We start from the raw sequence: 23,749 nt of genomic DNA, 5'->3' as shown, positions 1-23,749 counted from the left end.
CTCACAGTGCGTCTTCGCAGCAGATTTATGAATGCTCAGCACTAAAAATACGTTACACACATACAGTTGTTGACAAAATACACTGTACATTATATACCTCAGCTAACTAAACTATGGAAATGTATAATATAATTCATATAGCAATACAGTCTCACTGCACAGCAGGCCAGCAGTTAGCCGAGTCGCAATCCATGGTGAGGCACAAGTGCCTCAACTGGCTGCTGATCACCGCACCGTCTCTTCTCAGTATTTGAACGGCAAATGTGAAAATAAAAATAAAAATAATCTAAAACTGGTGAAGTTAAATGGAAAATAACTTTAGTATAATCACTGAATACATATAACAATTTAATTTTTAATTTTTTTTCTTTTTACTTTTTTTTTTCTTTCCATGAGGGCAGGTGAGGCCGTGCCTCCCCTGCCTCTAGTGACTGCACGCCACTGGGCTTACGTCATCACAACATACGGTTTCGGCAGTGCTATGCAAAGTACTTCTTTTGTGTATTGTGGGTGCATCAAATAATAAACTATATACATCTATTCATACTATAATTACCTTAATGTGTATGTTAGTGTGTTATGATGTTCATTTTGCCCATGGTCTGTGAACACACCGTGCCTGCGGAGAATGAGGAAGTGTTGAGTGTTAGGGAGTGAAACAGCGAGACGTGTGTGCACGGAGGAAATACTTGTTGGTGTTTGGCCTGTTGTTAGTATAAGGTTGGCAATAAAAGCTAAAAAGAGAGTCGGACTTTGTGTTTCTCCTTCTGGATGCTACAATACATTATATTACTTTATTTTGTTTTCGCGTAACAAACCCTCATTTTTAAGGTGTGGCGGCTAATATGTTGTCTTGGCGCAACACCACAATCAAATATATTAAGGGAAAACCATGCATTATATTATGGTTATGATCTTAATAAAGGGTGTATTACAGGAATTAATTTGTGCTAAGGGGACTGACTGTCTGTGAATGTACTGTGTCTTTAAATCTTCACATAGATGGGTGTATGCATCATCACTGCTTCTGGTCTGCCAGAGAATAAGAACACGTAGCAGGAGGGCTCAACTTGGCAACTGTCACTATATTTAGCAAGTATTCTAGCCCTGTACTTACATCCTAAAAACACTGGTTCTAATTCTAGAGATTACTCCCACTTGCCATCGTTGCCTCAAGTTTATTTGCATAGTTTTGAGATGTGACGTTCACAAAATAGCGGCTTTTTGAGCGGTTATCTGGTGAAGTAGGAGAATATTCCAAATTACTATGTTATGCTATTCTGTGACTTAGTATTCAGGTAAAAGAGCCGTTCAAAAAACATGATTGTTCGGCCAGCGTATGGCAGCTGTGTTTTGCTCTGAGCATGACGTTAAAGTGCATCCGGCAGTGGAGGCTCCTCTAAGGGGTCTTGGGGCACTAGGAGGTTAACCCCTGTACTATTGTTACCCCAAGTGGCCCTTGGCAAAGGCCTAGTACCTGACTGCCCCCTAGCCAGGGATACGGTGAAGACCTCAACGGCGGAGCAGGCAGAAGACGGTAGATGTATGAACCACCACAACGGCTGCGATGGCGGAAGAAGGCACCCCCACATCCATGTGGGCCCAGTTATGGGGAAATAACAACCAAAGACCTCAACGGTGGAACAGGCGGAGGATGACTGCTAACACTATGGAGCGTGGGATGGCGGATGAAGGCTGCAGCAGAAAAGGGTCCCCAGTCGTCTTGGACTCCATGCCACTGGACCCTGACCCGGATCTGTCAAGGATCGTGTGGTGACTGTCTTGTGCACCAGTCTCCCCACGTTAAACAAAGTCACGCACAGGCATCCTTCATAAAGGGATACCCCCCTACCAGAAGGATAGTCATACTCGCTTCGAGTGATCGCCGATGATGAGCAGCTGTGTTAGAACCCTGTGGCGAGCTACTCAGAAGGCCGTGGCAAGCTACTTGTTGTAAACTTTGGCCATACGATGAGACACGCAGTTTCCCGTCCTCATCACCTTAGCTGACGGGTTCTGGTCGCTGCCTTCTTTCTACAAAGAGGCACGGCTACAGTGGCCGGGAAATGCAAAACAATATCACAAAGCGGCTGAGAGACTTTTAAAGGCCTACTAAAATGAGATTTTCTTATTTAAACGGGGATAGCAGATCCATTCTATGTGTCATACTTGATCATTTCGCGATATTGCCATATTTTTGCTGAAAGGATTTAGTAGAGAACATCGACGATAAAGTTCGCAACTTTTGGTCGCTGATAAAAAAAAGCCTTGCCTGTACCGGAAGTAGCGTGACGTCACAGGTTGTGGAGCTCCTCACATCTGCACATTGTTTACACCAGCAGCGAGAGCGATTCGGACCGAGAAAGTGACGATTACCCCATTAATTTGAGCGAGGATGAAAGATTTGTGGATGAGGAAAGTGACAGTGAAGGATTAGAGTGCAGTGCAGGATGCCAGGGTGTATCTTTTTTCGCTCTGACCGTAACTTAGGTACAAGGGCTCATTGGATTCTACACTTTCTCCTTTTTCTATAGTGGATCACGGATTTGTATTTTAAACCACCTCGGATACTATATCCTCTTTAAAATGAGAGTCGGGAACGCGAAATGGACATTCACAGTGACTTTTATCTCCACGACAATACATCGGTGAAGCACTTTAGCTTCGGAGCTAACGTGATAGCATCGTGCTTAACTGCATATAGAAACAGAAGAAATAAGCCCCTGACTGGAAGGATAGACAGAAGATCAACAATACTACTATTACTAGTACTGTCAGGAGACACCGAACCAAACCCTGGACCTGTAACCACACGGTTAATGCTGTCCAGCCTGGCGAAGCATAGCAATGCTGTTGCTAACGACGCCATTGAAGCTAACTTAGCTACGGGACTTAGACAGAGCTATGCTAAAAACATTAGCTCTCCACCTACGCCAGCCCTCATTTGCTCATCACCACCCGTGCTCACCTGCGTTCCAGCGATCGCCGGCGCGACGAAGGACTTCACCCGATCATCGGTGCGGTCGGCGGCTAGCGTCGGATAGCGCGTCTGCTATCCAATTCAAAGTCCTCCTGGTTGTGTTGCTGTAGCCAGCCGCTAATACACCGATCCCACCTACAGCTTTCTTCTTTGCTGTCTTCATTGTCCATTAAACAAATTGTAAAAGATTCACCAACACAGATGTCCAGAATACTGTGGAATTATGTGGTGAAAACAGACGACTTAAGCTGGCCACCGTGCTATTCCAAAATGTCTGCTTCAACCCGTGACGTCACGCGCAAACGTCATCATACCGAGACGTTTTCAGCCGGATATTTCGCGGGAAGTTTAAAATTGCACTTTATAAGTTAACCCGGCCGTATTGGCATGTGTTGCAATGTTAAGATTTCATCATTTATATATATACTATCAGACTGCGTGGTCGGTAGTAGTGGGTTTCAGTAGGCCTTTAATACTAAAATAAAAGGAGGAGGATGTTTAAAAACTAAGTAACAGAGCTTCCTTAAGAAAGGTAGGTGCATGCATGTCTTAAAAAACAAAGGAAATACTACAAATCGTTTGTTAGTCTCTTAATGAGCAACACAACATTGATTGGAGCAAAATAAGTTAAAAAATGTCACCAATTATGAACCTTACTGCACTTCACTGGGCTATAGAGATGCACAAATTCCCAAATGAGTTTGGAAGAAAACATTATTTACTGTATCAATAACTGCAGTGTTAGCATTTGCAGTAAAAACGCATATTGATCCTCCACGCTGCACAGTTTCTATGACAACTATTAAAGCTGTCCAATTACACTTAAGCTTTAGTATGAATGCACCGTTGCTTTGGAGCACATACCAACCAGCCATAGCAACTGTCTCACCTCATGTAGAATTATATTTCACTTTTACTTTTCTTTATTCTTAACATTAGTAACAATACTAAAGTGTGGCCTTGAGAAGCAACATGAATAGCAGTGCTGTTTCCATTTATGTTCCTATCCACTGGAGCTCTTTATTCTTTTTGAGCTATGACTTACAGCCTAAGAAACAAAGTTCTTGACCCGTGGGATGCCATATATTTCCAGATACTATTTCAGAGTACATTAGGAAGATTTAAGTGGCTTATTTGTATTTCCACCTCCTAACTGTAGGACGCCACACTGGGCTATGATTCAATTGTTCCAAGACAAACAAGTGATCCTGTTTGAAACAATGGCTCACTGTTGAGATAGAGTAGTTGGTTTTGTATAATGAATCATTTGCACTCAGTGGGCAAAATACTGACACAGGGCTGAAAAAATGCCATGGTTACAGAAAGAGTGTAGGAGTGCAGTTTGCATTTTATTTATACAGCTGTGTGCAATATCTGCATTTGTCTCATCATTGATCTTTCCTTTATTTTGGGGGGGAATCACTGACTCAAAGGCTTTCAATGTGGGAAAGGAGTCATATTCGTGCAAGAATCAACACATCTGTCTGCTGAGTATATCTTAAAGGCCTACTGAAATGAATTTTTTTTATTTAAACGGGGATAGCAGATCTATTCTATGTGTCATACTTGATCATTTCGCGATATTGCCATATTTTTGCTGAAAGGATTTAGTATAGAACAACGACGATAAAGATTGCAACTTTTGGTATCTGATAAAAAAAAGGCTTGCACCTACCGGAAGTAGCGTGACGTAGTCAGTTGAACATATACGCAAAGTTCCCTATTGTTTACAATGATGGCCGCATGAAGTGAGAGAGATTCGGACCGAGAAAGCGACAATTTCCCCATTAATTTGAGCGAGGATGAAAGATTTGTGGATGAGTAAAGTGCAAGTGAAGGACTAGTGGGGAGTTGAAGCTATTCAGATAGGGAAGATGCTGTGAGAGCCGGGGGTGACCTGATATTCAGCTGGGAATGACTACAACAGTAAATAAACACAAGACATATATATACTCTATTAGCCACAACACAACCAGGCTTATATTTAATATGCCACAAATTAATCCTGCATAAAAACACCTGCGTGTTTGTTATGCTAGCTCCTAGCTCCTCTGCTAGCTCCTAGCTCCATAGAACACGCCAATACAATTCAAACACCTGATCAACACACACAATCACTCAGCCCAAAAGACCGTTTACCTAACCCAAGGTTCATAAAGCTTATATGTTTTTAAAAAGTTACGTACGTGACGCGCACATACGGTCAAGTTATCGAATGTTTAGCAGCCAAGGCTGCATACTCACGGTACCTGATATTCAGCTGGGAATGACTACAACAGTAAATAAACACAAGACATATATATACTCTATTAGCCACAACACAACCAGGCTTATATTTAATATGCCACAAATTAATCCTGCATAATAACACCTGCGTGTTTGTTATGCTAGCTCCTAGCTCCTCTGCTAGCTCCTAGCTCCATAGAACACGCCAATACAATTCAAACACCTGATCAACACACACAATCACTCAGCCCAAAAGACCGTTCACCTAACCCAAGGTTCATAAAGCTTATATGTTTTTAAAAAGTTACGTACGTGACGCGCACTTACGGTACGGTACGTGTTATGCTAGCTCCTAGCTCCTCTGCTAGCTCCTAGCTCCATAGAACACGCCAATACAATTCAAACACATGATCAACACACACAATCACTCAGCCCAAAAGACCGTTCACCTAACCCAAGGTTCATAAAGCTTATATATTTTAAAAAAGTTACGTACATACGCAAAAAAAAGCCAAAGCTGCATACTCACAGTAGCACGTCTGCGTCTTTGTCATCCAAATCAAAGTAATCCTGGTAAGAGTCTGTGTTGTCCCAGTTCTCTACAGGCGTCTGTGTATCCAAATCAAAAGTCCTCCTGGTTAGAGTCTCTGTTATCCGAGTTCTTCCATCTTGACTGCATCTTTCGGGAATGTAAACAAAGAAGCGCCGGCTGTGTACTGTTGTGGCTGACTACGTTCGAAAAATACGTCCATTTCGCACCGACAACTTTCTTCTTTGCTTGCTTGGCTTCCTTCTCCATAATGCAATGAACATGATTGAAACAGATTCACGAACACAGATGTCCAGAATACTGTGGAATTATGAAATGAAAACAGAGCGTTTTCGTATCGGCTTCAATGTGGAAGGCATACCCGTGTTCGCCGGGCAACGTCACACGCATACGTCATCCTCAGAGGCGTTTCGAACCGGAAGTTTAGCGGCAAATTTAAAATGTCACTTTATAAGTTAACCCGGCCGTATTGGCATGTGTTATAATGTTAAGATTTCATCATTGATATATAAACTATCAGACTGCGTGGTCGGTAGTAGTGGGTTTCAGTAGGCCTTTAAGCAAGCTGCGTGTTTCCTTGCAGGATTTGACATTACAACAAAATAATAATGAGCGGTAGAGCAATGTTTTTCAACCTTTTCTGAGCTAAGGCACATTTTTTTCATAGAAAAAATCCGGAGTCACATCACCAGCAGAAAACATAAAAAAATGAAACTCAGCAGCCGATATTGACAATAAAAAGTAATTCTCACAATTGTTGGATATGAATTCAAACCATAACCAAGCATGCATCACTATAGCTCTTGTCTCAAAGTAGGTGTACTGTCACGACCTGTCACATCACGCCCTGACTTATTTTGAGTTTTCTGGATGTTTTCCTGTGTGTAGTGTTTTCGTTCTTGTGTTGCACTCCTATTTTTGGTGACTTTTCCTGTTTTGTTGGTATTTTCCTGTAGCAGTTTCATGTCTTCCTTGAATGCTATTCCCCGCACCCGCTTTGTTTTCGCAATCAAGACTATTTCAGTTGTGCAGACGCTATCCTTCTTTGTGGGGACATTGTTGATTGTCATGTCATGTACGGATGTACTTTGTGGGCGCCGTCTGCGCCACGCGCTGTAAGTCTTTGCTGTCGTCCAGCATTCTGTTTTTATATACTTTGCAGCCAGTTCAGTTTTAGTTTAATTTTGCATAGTCATCCCTAAGCTTCAATGGCTTTTCTTAGCGGCTTGTGCCTTTTGTTCATTTTTGGTTTAAGTGTTAGATACCTTTTTTCCTGCACACTGCCTCCCTCTGTCGTCTGCATATTGTGATCACGACCAACATCTACAAAGCAATTAGCTACCTGCTGCCACCTACTAATATGGAAGAGTATTACATGGTTACTCTGCCGAGCTCTAGACAGCACAGACACTCAACAACGGCACATTTGCGGATTATAATTACTGGTTTGCAAAAAAATATTTTTAACCCAATTAGGTGAAATTACATAATCTCCCACGGCACACCAGACTGTATTTTACGGCACACTAGTGTGCCACGGCACAGTGGTTGAAAAACACTGCGGTAGAGAATGTAGTGCTTTCTCCAAGTTTGTATTCTTTGTGTTAAGCCACGCTGGATAGAAACTGGCTGAAACGTGTTTCATTCATTGGATGAAGAAGAAAGTATATCACATTTATTTTTATAGGTGTAACAGTTTATAAAAATGCAGTCCTGGATATGGTGTTGCATCTCAATTCATCCAGTGTTGTGGGCAAGCCGATTCATGTTGTTGGTGTCAAATTCTGGGTTATTTAAAGCCCAATATTTTGTGTGCTAATCCAGTTCATATGTGTGATGATTAGGGTGTAGGGATGGAACGGTTTATGGAAAAAGATCTGAACCGTTCGGTTGCCCTGACACCTGTGTGTTAGGATCATGACCGTAGATGTCATTCGGGACTCAGAATCCGTCCTCCCCACTTTTCCTGCATAGTATGACAAACATTGCCTGTGAAACATAGGATTAATGTTCCTTTATTTAGACTAATTTACATTGCAGTGCACGCCAAGTCCAACATTTGCAATGTAAGGTTAAATAAGACAAAATTCAATACATAAATAAATCATCAAATAATTACTGAAATGTGTCATTAAGTATAATTTGAATCAAACAGATGTGTTTTTAAATGTTAATTTAAAAGTGCATTTAATTATTTAATCATTTCATTCACTATTTCAATATTTGCCCTATGTTTGATTGTGTTACTTAATGATTTAAATAAGTATTCTATGATAAAACTAAATATTTCACAATTTATTACATTATTTAATGAACGTGTGTATCCGTGCTTAGTGAATTTATTTTATCCATCAAACTCACCCATTAGTGGGTGGGGCTAAGACAAATCTAGTCCAATCTGAAGCCTAGACATTTTGAAGTCTTTCAAAACGTGGTGGCTAAAGAGGATATTGTCAAACTTTTTGGGTAGTTGGTGGTAGATATTTTAGACTTTGCAAAGTACAGTATGTGAAGGCAAGAAGTGCTGACCCAAAGCATGAGGACGTTAAAGTAGAATATTTTTTGGAGTTGTCTGAGTTATTTCCACACTTTCAGACCAAGATATCGACCAGGACTCTTGTGCTTCTCTGATTTAAGTTCCACAGACTAGTGGAACTTCAGTTGTTAGACTTACCCACTGAGTTTGACAGGTAAAAAACGTCACAGAGCACTGACTTACAGGTTCATGAAATACTGTACTCTTATATACAAGTTTCATTTTTACATTATTGTCCTATGAGGAGATAGTATAACATTTTTGAAATGTGAGAGGTGTACTTAAAGGCCTACAGAAACCCACTACTACCGACCACACAGTCTGATAGTTTATATATCAATGATGAAATCTTAACATTGCAACACATGCCAATACGACCGGGTTAGATTAGTAAAGTGCAATTTTAAATTTCCTGCGAAATATCCTGCTAAAAACATCTCGGTATGATGACGTTTGCGCTTGACGTCACGGATTGGGACACCAGTGTGGCCAGCTATTAAGTCGTCTGTTTTCATCGCAAAATTCCACAGTATTCTGGACATCTGTGTTGGTGAATCTTTTGCAATTTGTTTAATGAACAATGAAGACCGCAAAGAAGAAAGCTGTAGGTGGGAAGCGGTGTATTAGTGGCCTGCTGCAGCAACACAAACACGTAGAGAACTGGGACAACAGAGACTCTTAACAGGAGGACTTTGAGTTGGATACGCGCTACCGTGAGTACGCAGCTGCGGCTTCCAAACATTTGATCGCTTGCCTGTACGTGCGTGCCGCTATGTGCATGTCACGTACGTGACTTTGGGGAAATATATGTGCTGTATGAACTTTGCGGAAGTGAACGGTACATTGGGCTGTGGGATTGAGTGTGTTGTGCGAGTGTTTGATTTGTATTGGCGGATTATATGGACGGGAGGGGGGAGCTGTTTGTTATGTGGCATATTAAATATAAGCCTGGTTGTGTTGTGGCTAATAGAGTATATATATGTCTTGTGTTTATTTACTGTTTTAGTCATTCCCAGCTGAATATCATGTCCCACCCGCCTCTCACAGCATCTTCCCTATCCGAATCGCTTCCACTGCCCTCTAGTCCTTCACTCTCACTTTCCTCATCCACAAATCTTTCATCCTCGCTCAAATTAATGGGGTAATCCTCGCTTTCTCTGTCCGAATTGCTTTCGCTGCTGGTGGCCATGATTGTAAACAATGTGCAGATGTGAGGAGCTCCACAACCTGTGACGTCACACTACTTCCTGTACAGGCAAGGCTTTTTTATCAGCGACCAAAAGTTGCGAACTTTATCGTCAATGTTCTCTACTAAATCCTTTCAGCAAAAATATGGCAATATCGCTAAATGATCAAGTATGACACATAGAATGGACCTGCAATCCCCGTTTAAATAAGAAAATCTCATTTCAGTAGGCCTTTAATTCTAATACAGAGGTTCATATCACATGATAATGGGATTAGGTACATTCTGACTTAAAAAAAATTGTTTTCCTAATAAAATAATACTGAGACAACCATTGATAGTTTATCATCTCTTTGTTACAATCAGATGGAAAATGTTTCAAGTCAAATACTTCAATTTATTGTAGGAATGAATATTGAAAGCTGTTTTGATTATGAGCAATTCACACCAGTGTGAAAAGTGTGACAACCAACGCTGTTCTCCCGTGTATTACGGCCTAGTCGAGTATGTGTCGTAGAATATATAACAGCCTGAGCCATGCAGACCTAAATCAAGCACTGACAGTACAGTTTTTTGCTATTTCATTTGTTTCATGTGAACAAATGAGCCTCTAATGGACATTTTATATCCTGCTGCCCTGACCCCACTAAAGTGATTTAGCGATGCGTTGGCCCGTGACGCCCATCATTTTTTAAGTTCAACATTTAGTGCTTGGCATTTTGGAAATTAATTTGACCTAGAACAAGAGATTTGGTAAGAGTGAGCCCAATTAACATGCAGACATCAGTAATGAAAACCCCTTTAGGTGTGTGAAAGTCATTCTTAAGGGCACACAAGTAAAGTTTAGTCATCATTTAGGAGTCAAACAGGGTGAGGGGTGTCTTTGTGCAGAATGTGATCCGTTTCTCCTTGAGTGTTTCAGAGTATGGAGCAGCAGAGGGTAAAATAGCTGTGTGGTTGCTAGTTGTTCAGTTCCAATAAGGTCTCAGGTGACAGGCAGTCGGCTATTTTGTCCTAGTGGCAGACAAGAGTCACAAGGTTGAGTGTCCCCTTGAATAATGTGTACAATTCTCAGAGGGGCGTCTTGTTACACCTCCTAATTATTGCCCCACGGATTTGTACCAAAACAGAGGACTTCTTTGTCGAAGGCTGCAGGATTTAACCCCAAATGTATGAATCTGCAAAACAGAACAAGTGTGTGTCTGTAATCTTTATCAGAACCTTTAAGAAAGCTTAAAATAAATCTTGATATCCAATTGTTATTTTTGGTACTGCCAAAGTTGATGCTTTAACTCGTGCGAATAATCACAAAATAGTATTGCATTAATCACGTATGAACGCAGATTAATCGCACAATTTCTTTTTGACCACACATGCTCCTCTACCTTAAGCAGGTTGTTACAAGGTCACTGATCAGGTCAATGCATAAGTCAGTGCAAATATAAGTAAAGAGACTCCAATTGGCGTGATTGCTGGCAAATTTCACGTCATAATACACCTCCATCTGACTTTGGATAAAACTGTTGGCAAGTTTTGAACAAATAAATGTGGTGCATGCAAGTAAAGTAACACATTGAAAAACATGTTCATGGATGACCTTCTGTCAATGAAATTGCATTTGTGTTCAAATATTGGGGTCTTTTTCAAAATGTCATTTAAATTATGCACACAAGTAATTTACTGAAATTAATCGCAATAAATCAAAGTACATGCACCTGAGGATAGGTTGATTGGCAACACTAAATTGGCCCTAGTGTGTGAATGTGAGTGTGAATGTTGTCTGTCTATCTGTGTTGGCCCTGCGATGTGGTGGCGACTTGTCCAGGGTGTACCCCGCCTTCCGCCCGAATGCAGCTGAGATAGGCTCCAGCAACCCCGCGACCCCGAACGGGACAAGTGGTAGAAAATGGATGGATGGATGGAAATCAAAGTACAAAATTGTGATTAATCTGATTAAAAATGTCTTATCGTTTGATAGCATTTGTTATTTTCAAACAAAATTTAAGATAAAAAAGAATAATAGAAATAAATTAAAATGGCACATACTAGCATTTGCATATTACGTTATTACATATAACATAGTAATATTTGTGTATTAAGTAGGGCTGGGCCCATAAAACAATATCAATATATTGCGATACACACATAATCAATATCAAAATAACATGTGTTCGATTAACCTTTCTAGATCAATCAATCAAAGTTTACTTATGTAGCCCTTAATCACAAATGTCTCAAAGGGCTGCACAAGCCACAACGACATCCTTGGCTCAGATCCCACATCAGGGCAAGAAAAAACTCAACCCAATGGGAACAACGTGAAACCTTGGAAGGGACCGCAGGTGTGGGGACCGTCCCGGTGCAGTGGATGCCGAGTGAATACGGTTAATAATGTGAGAGTCTAGTCCATAGTGGGCCAAGCAGGGGATCCTCTCACATGTAGAAATGTCGGGGCGCAGAGACTTTGCCCCTGTATGGCGGAATGTAGTTAATTGTAGAACTGGCACCTAATGTTATTAAAAAAGTAATGACAAGCGGTAAAAAATTGATATATATGTATATGTATATATATACAGTTTATATATATATATGTATATATGTATTATATACATATTTATGTATGTATGTATGTATGTATGTGTGTATATATATATATACAGTATATGATATATTTGGGGTCCTAAGAAACCATATAGAATGAAGCATGGTTGGTTGCTTTAACAAAGGCACTCTCGGTCTTTGCAAAAAGGAAGTGTTTAGTGAGCAACGGGTGGGACATCAATCCAATCGTGTAACCGTATGAACTATCCAGTTTGGTTGTGCCATCTTGCTGTCTCGCTGTTGATTCTCCGCATGTAGTGAGAAGAGAAAGTAAAAATGAGTGCTGCAGAGAGTGAAGAAATTGCCGACAAAGCAGGAAAAATCACCTCGACAGATTGCAGACCTCAGCCGCGCTCATTTTTTCTTTTCAACCCTCGTCCGTTCCTTCTTTGAATGTACGGAAACTACAGGTAGGAACTAGAGTGCAGGACTGTGTGAATAAAATGAATAACAACATGTTACAAATGTGCTACTTCAAAATATCAATTTGCGCCAAAACATTTTAAATAATAATTGCAGCATACCATCAACTCATTTCCATATTTAAATGAGAATAACAGACCAAATAAAATGTTACACAAACCATGTAACTTCCTGGCTGTAAACATGCAAAAAAAAATTCTTCTCAAGTTTCTCTATGTTTAGATTTTCTGACTTTGCACTATTTTGTTACACTTTATTAAGCATTTCTTACATAGTCCTAATTTTTCCACCTTGATTTAAAGAGGTTATTGTGATTTTAGTTTTTCACTCTCTGCCTTGATTCTGTATCTGAGGGGATTATAATACAAGGAGGGTTACATTTAACATATTTTTCTCCTGGTCCATATTTTCCATCGACCAGTATAAAAAGCCTATACGTTGATACAGTTTTCAGCCATATTGCCCAGCCCTAATAATGAGTTCAGTTCAGTTCAGTTTTAGCGCTTATAATAATGTAATACAAATCATTGTGTGTAGTTTACATGCTAATATATGCAGTATATTGACTGTGCATATGTAACACCTAGTGCACATTAGTCCAGGAAGTATTTATCTCACACACAGAGGATTCATTATACAGTATACAGCATTATAATATGTTGTGATACAATATTTACAGTAGGAAAGACACAGGCAAGGCATTAATTAGGGTTTCACTCCATTTAGTATAAATATAATGTAATAAATAGTAAAATAAAATAAAGAGTAATTATATAGTGCAAATAGAATGTGAAAACTAGTGCAATTCAGACAAAAAAACCAACTCAGTTCGGCACAGTCGGTAAACACACATGTGCAAGTTAAGTGTTCCTTGTGCGGGGATTGAGAGGAGGTGATGGAGCACCATTGGAGTTCAGCATCTAACAGCTTCCCGGAAAGATATCCCACTCCGGATGCTCCGCAGCCTCCTGCGTGAGGGGAGTGGGTCAAAAAAAGTTTATGAAGCACTTTCTTCAGTCATCCAGCAGCTATAAAATGTAATTCCTGGATAGACGATATGGCTACTATTTTTATTTCTGACATTGCGAATGTCTACACTTGACAGGATTTTCTCTCTGTTGTCTGTCATTGCACCACAATTGCATTCTCACAGCCGTTTGTGCTTACCTGTGCCTCTTTGCCCTACCTTCAAAAGTAGACTAAAAAACAGAGGTTTAAATTACACTGCAAGCGCTAAATGAATATATTTGCATTTCCTCTTCCCATTGTTATGGATGTTCTGATAATCATCCATATTCTGCTTGAAGACAAACATGCTAAACCACATGTGTCAAACTCAAGGCCCGGGGGCCAGTTCTGGCGTGCCACATCATTTTATGTGGCCCGCAAAAGCCTGGAAAAAATGAGTTGCAATAAAATACTTACTTTTTCTTTTTTTACTAAATGCATTCGATCTTTCAATTTTGACATAAAAAAATGCTTATTTTAAACTTTAATATTATCTGATCATGCCAATCATATTATTATATACTGTATTGCAAAACTATTTTTTTGAGTTAAAAACAAATCGTTAAATATCTGCTTGTCACTTTTATGATTTTAAACTAAGTTATACATAAAAAAATCTAATAATCAAATGCATATGCATTTCGATTAATTATGATTATTACCCGCATGCATAATGATAATAATGATAATAAATGATAAATGGGTTATACTTGTATAGCGCTTTTCTACCTTCAAGGTACTCAAAGCGCTTTGACAGTATTTCCACATTCACCCATTCACACACACATTCACATAATGTAAATAATTTTTTTTTAAAGCGGTCATCTGAAAGCAGCCATTACTGCGATGTGGCCCTCAATGAAAATGAGTTTGACACCCCTGTGCTAAACAGATTCCGTGGGTTATTTTGTTCACTTAAGAGTTTCAGTCCTCGGTCAACAAGCTTAGGAGATCAGCTTTGCGTGCGCTATCAAGTTTGCACGAAATAATATGTACAGACCATGACTAGATCAATCACTGATACTTTAACCCTGGGGTGTCCAAACTTTTTGACTTCGGGGCCGCATTGGGTTCGAAAAAATTGGTCGAGGGTCGAAAGCCGATTGCATGTAAAGTAACTATATATATAAATATTAGGGGTGGAACGATACACAACATTCACGGTTCGGTTCGGTTCAATATTTTACCGTCACGGTTCGATATTTTTTCGATATTATAAAAGATACATTTCCAAGCCTTTTTTTACTTATAGTTTATTAGAATTATCAACATTTTTGTTTCAACTGAAAAGTACAGTTTTGATATTAAATTGTATGTATCTGGTGCAGCTTTATACCTGCCCCAGTTTATGCTGTACATACTTAGCACCATATAAAACAAAAACAGCAGCTTGTAAAAAATAATATTCATAAAATAAACGCATCTGATAAATCACCCATCTTCTGTGGTACATTCTTAGCAGCAGAGCAACAGCGGGTGCTACGAACATTGCTGTCTCTAAATGGGCTTTTGTCTTGTCGTACAAAATAGGAACTACGGTACTGGTGAAATAGGTTCGTGAAGGCATCTTGTAACGGGGCTCACATGTCCACAGTAAACAGAGAAGGGTTGCATGTCGACAGCAATAAAAGTAGCAATCAATTTATGTTGCTCTCTTTGAGTCATGTGCTAATGGCTGTCTAAATGTCCCGGGTAAGGTTTGTAACCTGTGTGTTGTGTCCAGAGATGGGTAGAGTAGCCAGAAATTGTACTCAAGTAAGAGTACTGTTACTTTAGAGATTTATTACTCAAGTAAAAGTAAGGAGTAGTCACCCAAGTATTTACTTGAGTAAAAGTAAAAAGTATGTTGTGAAAAAACTACTCAAGTACTGAGTAACTGATGAGTTTAATGATGACGGCAACAAATAATGCACAAAAACATAAAAATAGCAATGAGCAAATTCAGAGCCAGGAATATCTCTTAAGCAACTAAAACAATAATATATATTAAATAATAATATACATCAACATAAAAAAAATTAAGGCAAATTGAGCCACAATAACTTAACAGCACCATAGACTCAGTAGGCAGAGATTACAAAGGAAAATAACAAGTTAGCCTTTACGCAAACCATAAACTGATAGGTGTGGGCTGCACGGTGCACCTGGGAACACACTGTGCACTTCTGATTGGTGTTTCTATGCATGCGTGAGTGTGTGCGCGACTGTGCGTGTGAGTGTGTGTGTCTCTGTCTGTCTATGAGGCTGCTGTGCGTTAATAAATGTCCCCACATGATGTACATTTGACAGTGATTCATAGCAGGGAAGCTAACATCAGCCTACAGTGACAGCCAAAATATCTACTAACGTTACTTACCGCAATGTGCTTCCTCAAATTTGACGTTGAGTTCATGTAAGCTTAAGCTTGTTAATCATGTGACCGCCTGGCTCTGTTTGATTGGTGAAACAGAGTCAAACGTCACCAGTGACTGCATTTGATTGGTGAAACGCAGGCATGCGATAGATCCTACTTTGAAGGTCTGTCTGACAAACCAAAAAAAACAAAGCGTGCATTAACAGATCGATAAAAATCAGTAGCGAGTAGCTAGCTGAATGTAGATAAATGGACCGGAGTAAAAGTAGCGTTTCTTCTCTATAAATATACTCAAATAAAAGTAAAAGTATGTTGCATTAAAACTACTCTTAGAAGTACAATTTATCCCAAAAGTTACTCAAGTAGATGTTACGGAGTAAATGTAGCGCGTTACTACCCACCTCTGGTTGTGTCTCCTTGTTTTTGTTTGGTTACACCTATTTTCGCATCGGGGTGATGTCGGCGATATTTGTTGTCATGTGTGTTGTATTTTCACTGTAGTAGTTTATCATTGTGTGACACTTGCGACATACCGTTGTATTTTTGTCCACGACACACTTGCCATCAGGGTCATATTTCACAAGAAAACCAAAGTAGTTCCACACGCCAGATCTGAATGATGGTGGAGGATCTTCGATTTCGGGTATATTTGAGGCATTAGCCATGTTGCAACATAGCTTCGCATGTAGCTTCTGTCTCAGCTGTTTGTTTTGGCCTGAATGAAAGTGGGAGGTGCATGCAGCTACACCCTTACTCTTAATTTCCGCTTAAATTATTATTAAGCTATGTGAAAGTTCAACTTCTACCTTGTTTACTTCCCTAAAACCTTCTTAAAGTCATGTAATCAATCAGCAATATCAAGCAGCTAAAATGCCCCAAACATGAATAAGTGTGAAGAGTGTTTTGCATTTTCCCCATCCTGCTTTGTAATGGATTTAAACGGGTGTAATTTAGAATTTTGATGGTGAATGGATGTTTGTTATAATGTCCACAAAGTTCAGGGAGCACCTTGTGTTACGTGACCATGTCTGTTGACATTTTGTGTTGGTTAGAACTTTATTTTTTTCACCATTACTAGGGAAGGTTGTTTGCATTGGGTAATGTAGGTAAATGCTATGCTTACACCCATTCAGAGTATATTTATAGGTCATTTTTCCAGCAGATGGCGACATCAAAGCTGCCAGACTATTAAAATAAATGCATTCTCCCTGTGGGTAAGATTCCTTATTCAACCCATGATGTCTCGCGGGCCAAATTGAAGTCATCGGCGGGCCATAGTTTGGAAACCCCTGCTTTAACCAGTACAAATCCAACATCATTTTTATTTCTGCTTTTCTTCAGAATTTCATCGACACAATTCGGTGTGTGCACTGGAATCCAAACAAAAAGTAGTGTACAGTCTGTTCACATTTCACATGACCATGGGTTGTTAATGACTACTTTAAATGGAGTGCATGTACTGTATATCACATCTCTCTTTCTCATTTTCTCTCTTCAAGGTGCTGTAAGGCTTTTTTTTTTACAGTGCCTTATATTCATAATAGGATGACGTTGCATGCTGCCTTAGAAAGAATGTAAGCAAGGCCGAACAGGAGTTCAGTCTTTTATTTAAGTCGGAGGTCTCCCAACTAATGATTTTCCCTCTATTTCCCGTTTTGTGTTCATTTATTTTCTTCCATTAATCACCCCACCCACGCAGTTTTCTCTTTCCTTTTCACCAAATAGTTGACTATAACATGCAGTTACAGTATGTATACATTTCACACTTACACTTAAGCCCTGTAGTCCAAAGGTCTTTACACCACTAAGTTGAATCCTTCGTTATTTTAGACATGATTTATCTGGTTTGACTTGTTTTTTTCATTCCTCTTTTTAGTTGTTCAGAATACTTCTTCCGTCTTCAGAACATTATCATCGCCTCATCATCTCGACTGAGCATGTTTGTAATTTCTGTGCGTTTGCTCCCAAAAGACATTAGTGGAAATGCCAAAGGGTAGAGTTTTGTTTTTGTTTTTTTCCCTTCCGGCTTAACCCAGTTTATTAAAGACAAAGTAACTTGTACAACTTGAGCTCCTTGATGTGAAGCGTTCTGCCTTTTTGGAAGAATAACACAGCTCTCACCGCTTTATTAATTGTTTTTATTCCTACTTTCTTATCCTTTTCGGTGCAGTTTGACATTTTCGGGTGCTCGAAAAGCCCACTCAAATCCACTTATTTCTCCATTTTTGTGTCTTTTCTGCAGACGATTAGTCACGCCATGAATCTCTTGGATCCCCATGAGGAGCCGACCACTCAAAGGTGAAAGGATTTCAGCTTGGCCACTAAATAAAACCCTCTTCCTGCTGCACAGCGTGGGAGAAAGTGCCACGGCGGTGCTGGCATGGCATCTCTGTAGGCTGATAACCGGCGTGAAAGGAGTTGTGAGTGATCGTCGTGCACTCCTTTTCTTACTGGATGCACAGAGCGAGCACGCTTGGCTGGTAACAGGACAGGAGCAGACACCCACATGGACTCTCACAGGTGTATGTAAGGCTTCTTCGCGCAGCAGAAGTCATGCCATTATCTGGATGATCGTAGTCGCAGATTAACACATCAAGACTGTCCTTATTTGAATTACCTTTTTTTGTCAGCGGGAAGCAGGAAGAGCTGCTGCTGATTTGTCTGCTGCATGACAGTTCATCACTGGGCCCGTGTGCTCCAGTGAGCCAGCATGGCCAAACCTCTGCTGAAGATACAGCGTTATTTCCGCAGGAAGCCCGTCCGCTTCTTTACGCTCATCCTGCTCTACCTGACCGCCGGAAGCCTCGTCTTCCTGCACGCCGGCTTTGTTGGAGACGGCGGCCCCGGAGGGCGAGGGGGGCGTGACGCCATCGTAGCCTCAGAGACGGGCGGCCACACCGCGTCGTCAGACAGTCGAGGACTGGGCATCATGCGAGTGTTCAAGGAGGCTCACAGGTCTGGGCGAGGCTACGCCCCAATGTGGAAAAAAAAGACCAGTATGTCCACAGAGGGCAAAGATGGAGACTACTCCCACAACTGGAACCGTGCACTGAAGGCCCGCAATGCTAAAGACATCGACGACGGAAGAGGTGGGCATACTGTAATGTGGTCCTTCATTTAAGCAGTGGATTTTCACTTTGGCAGTTTTCCATAACTCACACCCATTCTTGGATCCTCTCACAGACCATATTCATTAGAAGAAATCACACGAACACAGTGCATTTCACAACACAGCATAAATCACATTTACTCGCTCACTGGTCGACTTTTAATCATTGCAGCATGTTAATTATTACTTAAAAAAGGTTCATAATAATAGAACAATTTCAATAATAACCCTGAAAAGTTAGAACAATTCTTAAGTCATTGTAAGGGAATTTAGCATTTTAAATGTGCTCGCATGTTTATACAATTCAAGTTGTAAATAAGGATTGATTGATTGATTGAGACTTTTATTAGTAGATTGTACAGTACAGTACATATTCCGTACAATTGACCACTAAATGGTAACACCCGAATAAGTTTTTCAACTTGTTTAAGTCGGGGTCCACGTTAATCAATTCATGGTATAAATATATACTATCAGCATAATGCAGTCATCACACAAGTTAATCATCAGAGTATATACATTATATTATTTACAATCCGGGGGGTGGGATGTGGAGGGGGTTTGGGGGGGAAGGGGGGTTAGGTTTGGTTGCTATCAGCACTTCAGTCATCAACAATTATATCATCTGAGAAATGGACATTGAAACAGTGTAGGTCTGACTTTGTAGGATATGTACAGCGAGCAGTGAACATAGTGAGCTCAGAATGCATAAGAACAAGTTTATACATTTGATTATTTACATTTGATTAATTGCAATCAGGGGAGGTGGGATGTGGAGGGGGGAGGGTGTTAGTCTAGGGTTGTAGTTGCCTGGGGGTGTTCTTTTAGTGCGGTTTTGAAGGAGGGTAGAGATGCACTTTCTTTTACACCTGTTGGGAGTGCATTCCATATTGATGTGGCATAGAAGGAGAATGAGTTAAGACCTTTGTTAGATCGGAATCTGGGTTTAACGTGGTTTGTGGATGCAACGAATAATAGGTTTTGACTGTACGATTATAGTCTGAGTAATAATCACAGTTTCACGATTATTACGATTATTATGCATTCATAAAAATAAATTATATGTAGGCATTACATGTAATGATTTTCTACTTTGTGTATTGACATGGTAGTAGGCTATATGATTTATGCGTAACGTTAACCTGACTCTCGCCAGATCCTTGTAGTTCGCTGAGCTCCACACAAGGATCTGGGACTTCTCAATAGGAGATGTATTTCAGAAGGCGGGGCCTTGTAAAAAACTGTCCGTTATCTTGAATGACGTGCTACTTCAACCACTCACATCGAAATCAACCCGTGACACTGATGAGAGCGACGCTGGGAAATCCAAAACCGGTCGGAAGAAGAGCCAAAACATCCTTGCCACCAATAAATGCCTTCAAAACCGGCCTCTGTTCATCTTTTAAAGAATGAATATTCGATAGATTCGACAGAACAGTTGCAATAGCAGAATCAATGCCAGCACACGACTCCTCGCTGCGTGCCGCCATTGTTGTTTGAATCAAACAGTCGCTTCGGCGCTATGTCACATATTTGAAATCCCGCCCGGTGATCCTGATTGGTTCATTATTTTTTGCTATCTTGAAGGAATTTGCATTCCCCTTGAGCCCAGATCCTTGTGTGGAGCTCAGCGAACTACAAGGATCTGGCGAGAGTTAGGTTAGCGTAACGTGGGTTGGCTCATAGAATTGCACTCTGCACTGAAAGATGGTGATGTGCATACATGCCATTTGAAGTTCCTTGGAGTAGGATTTGGATTTGGCTGCGGCAACCTCAGTCATGTAGAGTGGGGGGGACTACAGAATTTTGACCGTGATTGCAGTACATTTTCTGGCCACATAACTACATATGGCACCATTAACTCTAATTTTACATTTTTATAGGGAGGTAAAGACATGCACCTGGTGATAGGGTGATTGGCAACACTAAATTGGCCCTAGTGTGGGAATGTGAGTGTGAATACGTACCCCGCCTACCGCCCGTGTGCAGCTGGGATAGGCTCCATTACCCCTGCGACCCCGTAAGGGACAAGCGGTAGAAAATAGATGGGTGGATGGTATTTTTTAAAGGCCTACTGAAACCCACTACTACCGACCACACAGTCTGATAGTTTATATATCAATGATGAAATCTTAACATTGCAACACATGCCAATACGGCCGGTTAACTTATAAAGTGCAATTTTAAAATTCCCGCCACACTTCCGATTGAAAAAGCCTTCGGAGGATGAGTATGCGCGTGACGTCAATCTTTGAACCGGAAGTATTGGTACCCCATTGAATACAATACAAAAAAGCTCTGTTTTCATTTCATAATTCCACAGTATTCTGGACATCTGTATTGGTGAATCTTTTGCAATTTGTTTAATGAACAATGGAGGCTGCAAAGAAGAACGTTGTAGGTGGGATCGGTGTATAGCGGCGGCTGTAGCAACACAACACGGATTACTCACTTGGATAGCAGACGCGCTAGCCGATGCTAACCGGCCACTGCACGGATGATCGGGTGAAGTCCTTCGTCGCGCCGTCAATCGCTGGAACGCAGGTGGGCACGGGTGTTGATGAGCTGGGCAGATGAGGGCTGGCTGGCGTAGGTGGAGCGCTAATGTTTTTATCATAGCTCTGTGAGGTCCGGTTGCTAAGTTAGCCTTAGCGTTGTTAGCAACAGCATTGTTAAGCTTTGCCAGGCTGAGATCTATTAACCGTGTAGTTACATGTACATGGTTTAATACTATTGTTGATCTTCTGTCTATCCTTCCAGTCAGGGATTTATTTATTTTGTTTCTATCTGCATTTGAGACAGATGCTATCACGTTAGCTGGTAGCTATCACGTTAGCTCGTAGCTAATGCTAATGAGCTTCGTCGATGTATTGTCGTGGAGATACAAGTCACTGTTAATGTCCATTTCGGGTTCTCGACTCTCATTTTCAAGAGGATATAGTATCCGAGGTGGTTTAAAATACAAATCCGTGACCCACAATAGAAAAAGGAGAGAGTGTGGAATCCAATGAGCCAGCTTGTACCTAAGTTACGGTCAGAGCGGAAAAAAAAAAGTATTTCACTGCATTCTAGTCCGTCACTCTAACGTTCCTCGTCCACGAATCTTTCATCCTCGCTCAAATTAATGGGGTAATGGTCCGAATAGCTCTAGCTGCGTTGAAAACAATAGAAAAATATGAGGGAGTGAACAACTGACATCACGCTACTTCCGGTAGGGGCAAGGGTTTTTTAATCAGAGACCAAAAGTTGCGAACTTTATCGACGTTGTTCTATACTAAATCCTTTCAGCAAAAATATGGCAATATCGCAAAATGATCAAGTATGACACATAGAATGGATCTGCTATCCCCGTTTAAATAAAAAAAATTCATTTCAGTAGGCCTTTAAGTAATGTACATTTACATGAACTAATGTATGTACATGTACATACTGCATCAGGACAGATCCATCAAGATCCATATGTCGTATAGGAATTAACTATACACTGTAAAACATTAACAAAATGGAATGTCAGATGGCTGGTTTTTAAAGTTATAACTTTGTGAAATGAAAAAAGTAGTAATGCAAAAACCAAAAAATGGTGTTTACTTTTTGATATCAGTGTAAAACACAAAGTAGTTTGGTTAATGAAGATAAAGTCTAATAAACAAGCTTTGTTCTTCTTCAACAACACCTCCTAGTGGTTCAGTGCAACAGTTTGAGCAACAAAAATAAACATGAGTGATACCCTTCACATCTAATACACAATCTTTGTGGCTCACTGAAAATGTGTTTCATTCGATGAGATGACAAAACATTTTAGCTAGTATTGATGTTATTGGAACACTGACAAAAAGTTAGCAGTAAAATAAAGGACGAGTGAGCATTCCAGTAAACAAACTAAAGACTTTATAAACAAGTTGTGGCAACGTTCCCGACACATCGCCTGATGCATGGTAACTCTCAGTCCCAGCAGCTGGCGGAAGGACGCGATGTTGCACTTTTAAAATGAAACTGCAACTTCAAATAATTTTCTCCTCCTAGGTATACTTTTAATGTGGGACAAATGTGTGTGTCTCCAATTCTGTCCACACCTGTCATCATCTGATAACAGCAGTGCACTCTTAAACGCACTCCGAGACTCCACGGAAGTAGCAGCGAGTGAAATTAAGTGAAACGAAGCAATCGGCTCCTCTTACTCGGAGGGAACATATCCAGAGCAAAGTTCTCGAGAAAAGTCAGCGTAGTTGTCGCCATTTTTTCCTGATACTAATGGCGCTTCTGTTTCCAGGAAGTAAGCAGTGTTGTCTAAAAATGCATTTATAAATTAAGTTTTTTTTGGTAATTAAAACGGAATTACTAACTGTCTGGAATTTTTACCACGGTTTATTATAATACAGTTTACCGTTACAGCCCTAGTACGTTACAATAAGCTTGTCGTGCTACTTTTGATGCGATTGTATGTCAACATACATTTTAATTTTCCTGAGGGAACTCTCCTGAAGGAATCAATAAAGTACTATCTATCTATCTATCTATCATACAACAGAGGCACAGCAAGTTCAATGCATAAATACATTTTTACTAGTGAAAGCAACAACCACCACCGCACTAAAATGAAAGTGATATTAAAAAGAAGGAGGCAACATCACACAGCAAACAACACACAACATGTAAGTAAATGGTAAATGGATTACACTTGTGTAGCGCTTTTTACTTTCAAGGTACGCAGAGCGCTTGGACACTATTCTCGCATTTACCTACTGATGGCGCTGCATGTGGAGCAACTGGTACACGC

General features: G+C 40.4%; 1 protein-coding gene across 1 annotated transcript in view; it reads left to right on the top strand.

Annotated features, from left to right (window-relative positions):
- wscd2 (WSC domain containing 2) overlaps positions 1–23,749 on the top strand; it is a 208,778-nt gene that overhangs the window by 101,677 nt on the left and 83,352 nt on the right. The window contains exon 2 of the mRNA XM_062051310.1: positions 18,106–18,952. Coding sequence (XP_061907294.1) covers positions 18,574–18,952 — 379 coding nt within the window. The 5' untranslated portion in view covers positions 18,106–18,573. The remainder of the gene's footprint in view (positions 1–18,105; positions 18,953–23,749) is intronic.

Source organism: Entelurus aequoreus, linkage group LG06 (assembly GCF_033978785.1).
Source record: "Entelurus aequoreus isolate RoL-2023_Sb linkage group LG06, RoL_Eaeq_v1.1, whole genome shotgun sequence".
Classification (NCBI taxonomy): Eukaryota; Metazoa; Chordata; class Actinopteri; order Syngnathiformes; family Syngnathidae; genus Entelurus; species Entelurus aequoreus.
The sequence above is the reverse complement of the archived record's forward strand: the minus strand, read 5'-3'. Positions and strand labels throughout refer to the sequence as shown.